Below are 10,269 nucleotides of genomic sequence, written 5' to 3'. Positions count from 1 at the left end.
TGATGGTGCTGTTGCAAGCTTTCCTCTCCCCTTCTTTCATGCCAGCTGGCATGATTAGTGTTGTGGTTAACAAGTGGTTTATCTGCATAAAGAATTTTGATGTTCAAGTAAGTGAACTGGTCACAGAAGTGAATATTCAATACCTAGTGCATATTTTTTATTTATTTATTTATTTTTTTACCATCTGTGATGTAAATGGTTGGAATGTGTGATCCATACACAATGAAAACACAAAACTTTGAGGAAGTAATGTGTGAAGTTGGAATGGGAAAAATTTAGGACTCAGAACGAAACTCCAGTTTCAGGGGTACTGTACTGTGAGATGAAAGTCTATCATATCTAAGATATTTGTGCAATGACTCATACTTCCTGCAAGGCACAAAATCATTGACATATACACAGCAGATTCTTAAGTATTTTTATTATAATACTCATAACACAAGTCCCACCCAAGGACTCAAGGCACTAGTGATGGTTGACTAACCCACTACCAGTATCTAGCTGCACTTTGGGTATTATGCAAGTAAATCGAACATATGTTTATTAATGTATAGAGACCTCACTTCTAACAGTACATATTCTGAAAAGCTCAATGTCTACTGATATACATACTTTAGAAATGCAGCTATGGTACCATATCTGGTTTTAATGGTTTAGTGGAAGCCTCCATATCCACTGATACATAGCATGCTATATATATTCAGAACTACCTACTTTTCCCCTAAACATAAATTACAAGTCTGGCATCCAAAGCTATCACCTGTTATTTGCTTTAGGGGTGTAACAAAAGGTCACAACAACAGAACTATGGTTTATTACTCCTGCAGTGAATGATCTTTGCTGTTAGTGCCTTGCCAGCCAAGTGCCATCTGCTTGAACTCAAGAAGGAAAAAAAATGTCTGACAACAGCAGTGACTGGTGATAATGAATTCAGACAAACTTCAATATCAACTAACTATGCAAACATAAACCACACAATAATATTTATGATGAATCATTATAAACAATGATGTTTGGTTGGCTGGTGCACTCCAAAAAGGCACTGTGTTTTGACCATTTATAATGCTGCCATGGTTCAAGTGAGACTTCCACCTAGAGCCTAGTAAAGTTTTGGAAAAACACAGCTGACCTGTTATTGACTGATAAGAAAAAAGCTTCAAGTCAAGCAACCAGTGGCAATTATGTACATATGCAAGTTTTATGTACATTCTGTTTTCAAGGTGTATGTGATAATATTTACTAATACATTTAATTATGTTTTATTACTAACCATTACTTGCATTGTATACAAATATTTGGTCATATATGTAGTTTCAATGGTGCAATCCCAATGGAGGGAAAACCAATGTATTAATTATACCACTTGAACGCTCTTCCAGTTCAAGGACCAATCAACTATTGTTAAGCTCCAGGTGTAAGTTTCTCTTAAATAAACTTTGTAACACTGGTGAAATATACTTTCAGGCTGACTCATCATTTTCACTGGATCCAGCAATATCACAATGTCTAAAGCTAGTGACCATAACTGAGGATGACATACACATTCAATCTCTATAACAGGCTCAAGACACACATAATAACAAAACAAGAATGCAATACCTTATAAAAATTCACTTACAGTTAGCGCGGACCGTAGTGCAAACTTTTTGAGTTTGCACTACGATCCGCGTTTTGGGGAACCATATGATTCTGTGTAACCAAAATCAAGCCGGGAGAAAGTGACTAACCGGCATCCTTCCCCAACACTCCTACCCGCCGCGCGTCACGTTTCTCGGTCTCAGTGTGTTACTGGCCAGCGGAGAGTTCGTTTTTCCTGGCTTTGTCTCAGAATTTCTTTAGCTTTTACCATTATTTTTGCTGTCCTTTTGGGCGTGCTATGCTCTTTGCATGATGCCTGGAAACCGTACAAAGCATGATGATGTCGTGAGAGTTGTTGAACTCCACAAAGTAGGTAAAAATAATCGAGAAATAGCCCATTTAGTTGGATTGACAGAATCAACTGTGTCCAGACTCCTTAATAAATGGCGTGTGGGTGGCAAGGGTGATTTTGTGCCCACCCACAAACATGCTGGGGGCAAGGCCCTTGCTATATCTCCAAAGGCTTTAAGGCTTGTAAAGCGTCAATTGGACCTCCAACCTTCTATTACTGCAAAGGAATTGAAGGAAAAGAACCCTAAACTTCTTGGAGGAGTCTCTATTAGGACAATTCAAGAAAATATTCAGAAGCGCTTAAATTACTCGAAAGTTAAAGCACGTGTTAAGCCCTTGGTCACTGCCCGACAAAGGGCTCGACGCGTCAAATTTGCCAAAGAATACAAAGACTGGGACATTACAGCCTGGAGAATGGTACTTTGGACTGATGAGGCGATCTTTTGTATCAGCGAGAGCAAGGGAAAGAAGGTGTGGAAGTCTCCTGCTGCGTCAGCATGTGACCCACGCCTGACGGTGACAAGTGTTAAACACCCACCCTATCTCATGGTTTGGGGTGCCTTTGGCTATGGTGGTTTGGGAAACCTTGCAATACTCCCTAAGGGCCAGACTGTCAACTCAGAGCGCTATATTAAACTTCTGCAGGAGAATTTGGGAGAGTGTTTTGCAAAAACCGGATGTGAGATCCTGCAGCAGGACGGCGCCCCTTGCCACACCTCTAAGGCGGCAAAAAAATGGCTCAATGATTGTGAAGTTGAGTATATAAGGGATTGGCCTGGTCAGTCACCCGATATTTCCCCCATTGAAAACTTGTGGGGCATCATGAAGGCATGCCTTCGTCAGGAGGACACATCAACTATTCCTAAGCTTGAATTAGCCATTCAGAAGGTTTGGGATGAAATACCTGCTTCCCACTGTCAGAATTTGGCCGATTCAGTCCCAAACAGACTTAAACAGGTCATTAAGGCCAAGGGCTTCCCGATCCCCAAGTAATTTTGAAGTGTAGGTTTTTATTTTATTTTTTGGATTTTTTTAATAAATGAAATTGAGTTTTTTCTGAAGTTTGCACTACGGTCCGCGCTAACTGTATCATTCTAGCCAATAGAATGATGCTTAAACATAATTCAGCACTATCACCAAGAATACTGCAACTAGGGATGAATGGGAAGTCAGAATCTTATTAAATTTTGACACAGCATAACATAATGAAAAGAATGTGAGTATGGATACTGCATTATCTATGATATGGTAGCTTTAAATATATGAATGAGGGAAGGGAAAGTGAAATAAAGGAAACCAAGGTGAACTACTTCAGAAATTAATATGAAAACAAAAGCAAAGGGAAGTGGCTGGATGAGTGAAGCAAAACACTTTAGTTGCTTTGAAATCATTCAAATAAGGAATATGAATGATAGAAAGAAAGAGTATGAATTAGTCTGGTTGGTTTGATAAAAGAAAAAAAAATGTGGGCAAGTAGAGATCAGGATTGTGCATTGAGATAGATGAGAGAAGAATGAGAGGGTCATGAGTGACCTAGGAACCTACTGCAAGAAGTGAGACTGATTTTTTTTTTTTTTACTATCGTGGGGTCTGCAAAAAGAGACGGATTTTTTTTTTTTGACTATCTTGAGGTCTATTCTTTTGACTTAATAAATATATATATGATAGATAATGATGCCCTTTTAAAAGAAATGCTTATACTATTCTACAATACAAACATCTACTAGTAGTATAATATTCAAAGACATAATGTCTTCCCTTTCACTCTCCCTAAGGAGATGGCTTTTACTTAATATACCTACATACATGTGCCATGTCATTACTACACAGGCACAAATGCTAAAAAAGTTGCAAAAATAAAAGTATGTTTCAATATTAAATTAGGAGGAACTAAATATGTTGCTTACAAATAACACATGAGTGACTCCACTAAACAAGGTGCCAGGGGCACCAGCAGCTCAACTATCAGTGTCAAGGATGCTCACCTGACTACCTCGCCTTCTGTTTCTGAGATGAGCCTGAGGATAAAAATAAATAAATAAATAAATAAATAAATATACATATTTTTCTTTAATTCAATACTCAATAGCTTATCTGTCTTCCAATAATACTGAGTGGTGAAACACAATATTCTATCTGGCTGTGACACTATAAATGAAACCGATGTTCTGCTATTTAAAATCAATTAACTAATAAAATAACATAAAGAGGAATACTTTATATGACATAAATAGAATAAATGTCTATTGATCACCCAGGCTAGAATATGATCCAAAGCAAAACTGGAACACTTAGAGTATGTTTACACCAAGAGAGTCATGTCATGCTGAGTCATATTGTCAAGATAATTCATGACCTATCATGAATCGCCACTTCAATTAAACATAGATGTGTATGGGTCTCAAACAAAGCTGATGAGGAGTTCCACCAGCATACTTGAAGACACCATGGCAGACTCGCTGTGACTGATGTCAAAAATAGGTTCAACTCTACATGTGATGTGATGTGATGCAATGTGACAGGACTTGATGCATCATGAATGATCTTGATTTCATGTGACTTGACTTGATGTGGCTCATTTGGTGTAAGAACAACCTTAGGTGTCATGTATGCAGCATCTTATTCTTGGAAGTTGATACCATCACTATCTCTTCAGCAAAACAAGAAAAAAAAAATAAATAATATAAATAAATAAATAAATAAATAAATAAATAAATAAATAAATAAATAAATAAATAAATATATATATATATATATATATATATATATATATATATATATATATATATATATATATATATAAATAAATAAATAAATAAATAAATAAATAAATAAATAAATAAATAAATAAATAAATAAAATAAAATAAAATAATAGAATATAAAAAATAGAACAAATTAAAATAAAATAAATAATAAAATACAATAAAAACAAAACATATAAATAAATAAATAAATAAATAAATAAATAAATAAAATAAAATATGAGAAAAAATAATACATAAATAATAATACTAATAATAATAATAAATAAATAAAAATAGACAGGTAAATAGATAAATAAATAAACAAACAAATAAATAAATAAATAATAATACATATAAATAAAAATGAACTAATTAAAGAAATATATATAATACATACTAGGTTGACATCAACTTAAGATAAAAAATTATACAAAAATTTTTAAGTTCATAAAAGAACTGACTTTGGGATGGATACCTGTAATATGTCAATGAAAGGGTCCCTCTCAAGCAAGTCATAACCCACACTCAGTAAGTGCATTAAGGGTTTGTGGAAGACTTCTCCCCCGAAGGTGAAGAGGTTCAGTCCGAGCTCAATGCCTGTACCTGTGAAATAAAAGCAAGACTTCACAGCAAATAAGGTTTGTGGAATATAACAACCATTTAGAGTTAGCATGATGTTAGTGTTATTCCATGTCATTTGCTGCCAACAAAAGAAAGTAAATCTCCATCTTCGATAATGTGTTGGAAAGGAAGACATGGAAATGATTGAAAAAATTAACAAGCATCAAAATAAACTTAAAGTTTTTAGCACAAGAGCCAAGCATCACTGTTTATACTCTGCCAACAAAAACTCACCACTATCTCCTTCATCAAAGGCAAACTGCACATTGGTTATAATTTCCTGAATAGCATCAAAGTTCTTTATCTGTTCATCCTCATTTTTGGAGTCTACCACCTTCTGTAGCATCTTCTTCAGATTCCCTGCAAGGATGAATTTATTTGAATGGTACATACTGGAGTTTCTTCCCACCTTGCCTTCACTTGAATTTTTTTTTTTTAAGTGATAACTCTTTCTGTGACCAATACAAGTGATACAAAGCACCCCTGACAAAATTATCCCACAACCCAAGCAGCTCACAGAAGTCCCCAAAATTGGATTTATCCACAACTAATAAAAAATGATGTGACTGGCCATTCATCTACAGAAACCTACTTGTTTCTAAGGAGCAAATCAGTGTTGCATCTGTCAATTTCCATCACTATTTATGAGAACAGGACTCACAATCAATACCAGCAAAAAAAAATGCCTTACCATATGTTTCAGGAAGCTCTCTGTATCCCACATCATTCTCTACAGGAACCACAATGCCGGCACCATGGAAGGTCTTGGCCACTACCTTTTTATTCCTCTTCTTCATATTTTTGGTGACAGCCAACAGAGAGTAATCTTTTTTCTTGGCAAAAGATTCTATTTCCTTGTAAAGTCTCAGTAGAGGAGCTTTCTTGAATGGATTTTCTTCCTTCATCCTTTGTGTTAAGTAGGAACTGGAAAGTAAACCAAAGTTTTTTGAGTAACTCTGTAAAGTTATCTATACTTATAATCTGAAGTACTGACCATATATTTCTATGAACATTGCTTAAATTTTCTATTTATCTATATCAATCTATACACCAGGATGGTAATCCCACACAGTGCCAGGGGTGACACACATTCACACACACAACATTCACACTCTTAGCCCTGTCGGCCACTGATAGAAAGAGATAGTCTTGTGGCCCACAAAAAGTATAGATTTCACTTTACTCATTCTTAGAGATGCAGTCAAAGAAAGAAATCAAATCATGATCATGGCTGCACTAAAGCCCATCACAAACATTTGAAATATTCCTATTTCTATACTCAAAGAAATTTAATAACACAAACATAACAATCTTCCTCTTGACATAGAAGAAAGATAATCAAGCTGTATAGTCACATTTGCTTGTCTTTGCTCATAGTACCTTGCAGCATTAAGGTGTCATCATAACAAAAAATACAGAACATAAAGCCTGCTCCACATGGCCTCATACAGCATGATGTGTTAGTAATGGTGTTGTAGGAGCACATTTTCAGTACAGTGTGCATTTTGCAGGATTACTTGACTTCACAGATATGTTCAGAGGGGAACAGACAAAGGAGGATGTGTCATGCACTTTTCTCCCTAAGATGGCCCACTCAACTTATCCCAGATGAGGGAGGAGGTCATGGACTTTTCTCCCTAGGATGGCCCACTAAACTTGTCCCATAGAGTGGACAAGGAAGTTCATATAATTACTGAAGCAGCATCCTTGCATTTGGAATGTTAATCAATATATTGAGTGATTTTGATCCTTATTTCTCATTTTCCTCAGACTATTCTTTATTCATTGTTGTTGATTAAAGATCTTGTTCATCCTTCTTTCTTTCTCTGCCTACAGTGGATCCAGACTAACTTGATACTCATGATGTTAGTTACACCTGTCTATGTTGTTGCCACCTCAACCCCAGAGTGATTATAGATGAATGACCTGACCTGGACCAGATGGGTGTGGCTTGGGGATTCATGAGTCAAGAACACAGGTGGCAATGCTGTGCCAAGTGTACCAAAAGATATAAAGCATCCTTGTTCCATCAAATTGAAAGCCAAAAAAATAAATAAAATAAATAAATAAAATAAAATAAAATAAAATAAAATAAAATAAAATAAAATAATAATAATAATAATAATAATAATAATGCAATCATATATATCAACTAAAAATTTTGGAATAATTAAGGCAATGAATTACAGTATGAGTGAGAGAGAAGTGAGAGAGATCTTCATATGTCTGTTGACTACCAAGTGGCATCAATGCAGGACAAGTACAACCAACACCCTGAGTACTAGTAAGGCTTGATTCACTATAGTATTGTCAGTTCATCATATTTGCCTATCCCTCCTTATCATCATCATCATCATCATCATCACCACTGTCTTCATTACCACCACCCTTATCACCATCATCAGCCTCTATAATTATATTGCAGGACAAAGGACTCCTCAGATTTTCCTCACTCATTCCTGTCAATTGTTCCTCTATTCCATATCATCCTGGAAAACTCTTTTCTAAAAATGAATAAATGCATAGATAGATAGTAAGATTAATAGAGCTACAATATTTTAAAGCATAATTTCTGGTGTTCATCACACACCCAGTGCTGTATTAACCTGTGGTAGGGCCCCAAGGCTTCGAGGTCCTTTGGGGCCCTTTCCCCCACCACATATCACAAGCTTGTTTACAATTTGTTACTATGACATTACAATAATAGTGCAGATGAAGTAATTAATGGAGTAACAAGAATAATAACTGACATTACAATTATAGTGCAGATGAAGTAATTAATGGCGTAACAAGAATAATAACAACATTTAACACACACACACACACACACACACACACTCACACACACACACACACACACACCGCATAGTGTAGTGGTTAGCATGCTTGGCTCACAACGAAGAAGACCTGGGTTTGAATCCTGGGCACGATGAGGCAAATGGGTGAGCCTCTTAATGTCCCCTGTTCACCTAGCAGGAAGTAGGTATGGGATGTAACCCGAGGGGTTGTGACCTCGCTGTCTCGGTGTGTGGTGTGTGAATGGTCTCAGTCCTACCCAAAGACCAGTCACTATGATCTCTGAGCTCTTTCTGTAGGGTAATGGTTGGCTGGGTGACCAGCGGATGACCGTAGGTGAATAACACACACACACACACACACACACACACACACACACACACACACACACACACACACACACACACACACACACACACACACACACACACACACATACAAAGGGAAAGGGAACAAGAAATGAAAGAACCACAGCAGCAGACAGACAAATTGCATGTGGTGGGAGAAGTAGTACATTAAGAGTAATGTATACAAACATAGACGGGCTACTCTCAGGTGTACTGGAAGTGAGAGATTACTTAAAGGAAAATAGACCAGGTGTGTTGTGCCTAACCGAGACAAAGTCAGAAGAGGAAGTCCACTTAAGCTTTAAGGAAGAGGCTTATAATTTTTGGAGGAGAGATAGAAAAAGAAAAGGAGGAGGAGTAATGATAATGGTGCGAGATGATATATATGTGGAAAAGTGCAATATGGAGATGACATGGTGGAGGTCATAGGTATAACAATCAGGCCCAGTGGGAGAGAAAGGAGGAGGATCATATTAATGTATGCGCCACTGAAGACTAATACATGGAGGCTGGAGGATCACAAGGAAATGCAAAAGGAGGTGTTAAAGTGCCTAGACAACATGATAAGGAAGGACAGTAAAATACTACTAGTGGGAGACTTTAACTGCAAAAACATAAGCTGGGAGGAGATGGAAGTCAATGGAAATGCTGGACCGTGGAGTGAAGAAATGCTACAGTTAGCTATGGTGAATACAATGGACCAATGGGTGGAAGATTTACAAGATACAGGGGGGAGGAGCCATCTAGGCTAGACTTGGTATTCACAAAAAAACCGGAGCCCAGTCCAACCATTAAATACTTAACCCCAATGGGAAAAAGTGACCATGTGGTGTTGAAGGTGGCACTGCAAGATTAGGAGGTTCTACTCTGTAAGGAGGATTATAAAAATGGGAGACAATCACGCAAAGACAAATTTTACGGAGTTAAAAAAATTCTTTGGGAGTATTAATTGAACGGGACTTATGACAAGTAAGACAGTGCAAGAGAAATATGAAACATTCCTGAAAAAGTATAATGAGGGTGTGCAGAAATATGTACTGTATATAAAGTAAGGAGGAGCAAACATATTTGGTATAATGCCAGATGTGCAGAAGCTAAGAATAGAAAGGATATAGCTTGGAAGAAACTAAAGAAGCAAAGAAATTAAAATAATAGAGAGCAGTACAAGAAGGCAAGGAATGAGTATGTTAGAATAAGAAGAGAGGAGGAGAAACAATTTGAAAAGGATGTGATAAAAAAATGTGAAGAGCCCAAGCTTTTTTACAGATATATCAATGGAAAGATGACAAGCAGAGAGACCATTAACAAGATAGTAAAGGAAGGAAGGATATATCAAACAGCGGAAGAGATGAGTGAAATTATGAATGAGAGTTTCAGGTCTGTATTCAATGTGGAAGTGGGTTTTACAGAACCAAATGAGGTGAGGCAGGGACTTTATGGGAAGTTTTAGTGCAAAAACATGAAATTGGCATATTGTTAAAGAAGTTGGATGTCAGGAAAGCAATGGGGACTGATGGAGCATCAGGTTGAACACTAAAGGAATGTAGAGAACAAGTGGTGGAGCCAATTTGGGATGTGATTAACAGCTCATTGATAGAAGGAAGAGTACAAAGAGAATGGAAGAGAGCAAATATAGTGCCAATACACAAAGGAGAAAAGAAGACTGAGCCATTAAATTATAATTCCTTCAAGAGGGAGGTTTCAAGACACTTATCCATCAATTTTTGACCACTGCTTTGACCCTTTTATGGGACTGGCATTTCAGTGGGCATTTTTTTATTAGATTTTTGTTGCCCTTGGCCAGTGCCCTTCCTACATAAAAAAAAAAAG

General features: G+C 36.7%; 1 protein-coding gene across 5 annotated transcripts in view; it reads right to left on the bottom strand.

The window, feature by feature from the left end:
* Window positions 1-406: 406 nt before the first annotated feature.
* LOC135106504 (histone PARylation factor 1-like) overlaps window positions 407-10,269 on the bottom strand; it is a 28,021-nt gene continuing 18,158 nt past the window's right edge. For 2 of the 5 annotated variants that reach the window (XM_064015584.1, XM_064015583.1), the window contains exons 6-9: window positions 5,988-6,220; window positions 5,531-5,656; window positions 5,151-5,278; window positions 3,590-3,947 (exon numbers count right to left, since the gene is read on the bottom strand). In XM_064015584.1, coding sequence (XP_063871654.1) covers window positions 3,888-3,947; window positions 5,151-5,278; window positions 5,531-5,656; window positions 5,988-6,220 — 547 coding nt within the window. In that variant the 3' untranslated portion in view covers window positions 3,590-3,887. Of the gene's footprint in view, window positions 3,948-4,441; window positions 4,580-5,150; window positions 5,279-5,530; window positions 5,657-5,987; window positions 6,221-10,269 lie in introns of those variants that run through there. The other 3 variants (XM_064015581.1, XM_064015580.1, XM_064015582.1) reach the window with 3 other exon arrangements.

The sequence above is a fragment of the Scylla paramamosain genome, chromosome 13, assembly GCF_035594125.1.
Source record: "Scylla paramamosain isolate STU-SP2022 chromosome 13, ASM3559412v1, whole genome shotgun sequence".
Lineage (NCBI taxonomy): Eukaryota > Metazoa > Arthropoda > Malacostraca > Decapoda > Portunidae > Scylla > Scylla paramamosain.
Note: the sequence above shows the minus strand (reverse complement) of the source record. Positions and strands in the feature narration are given on the sequence as shown.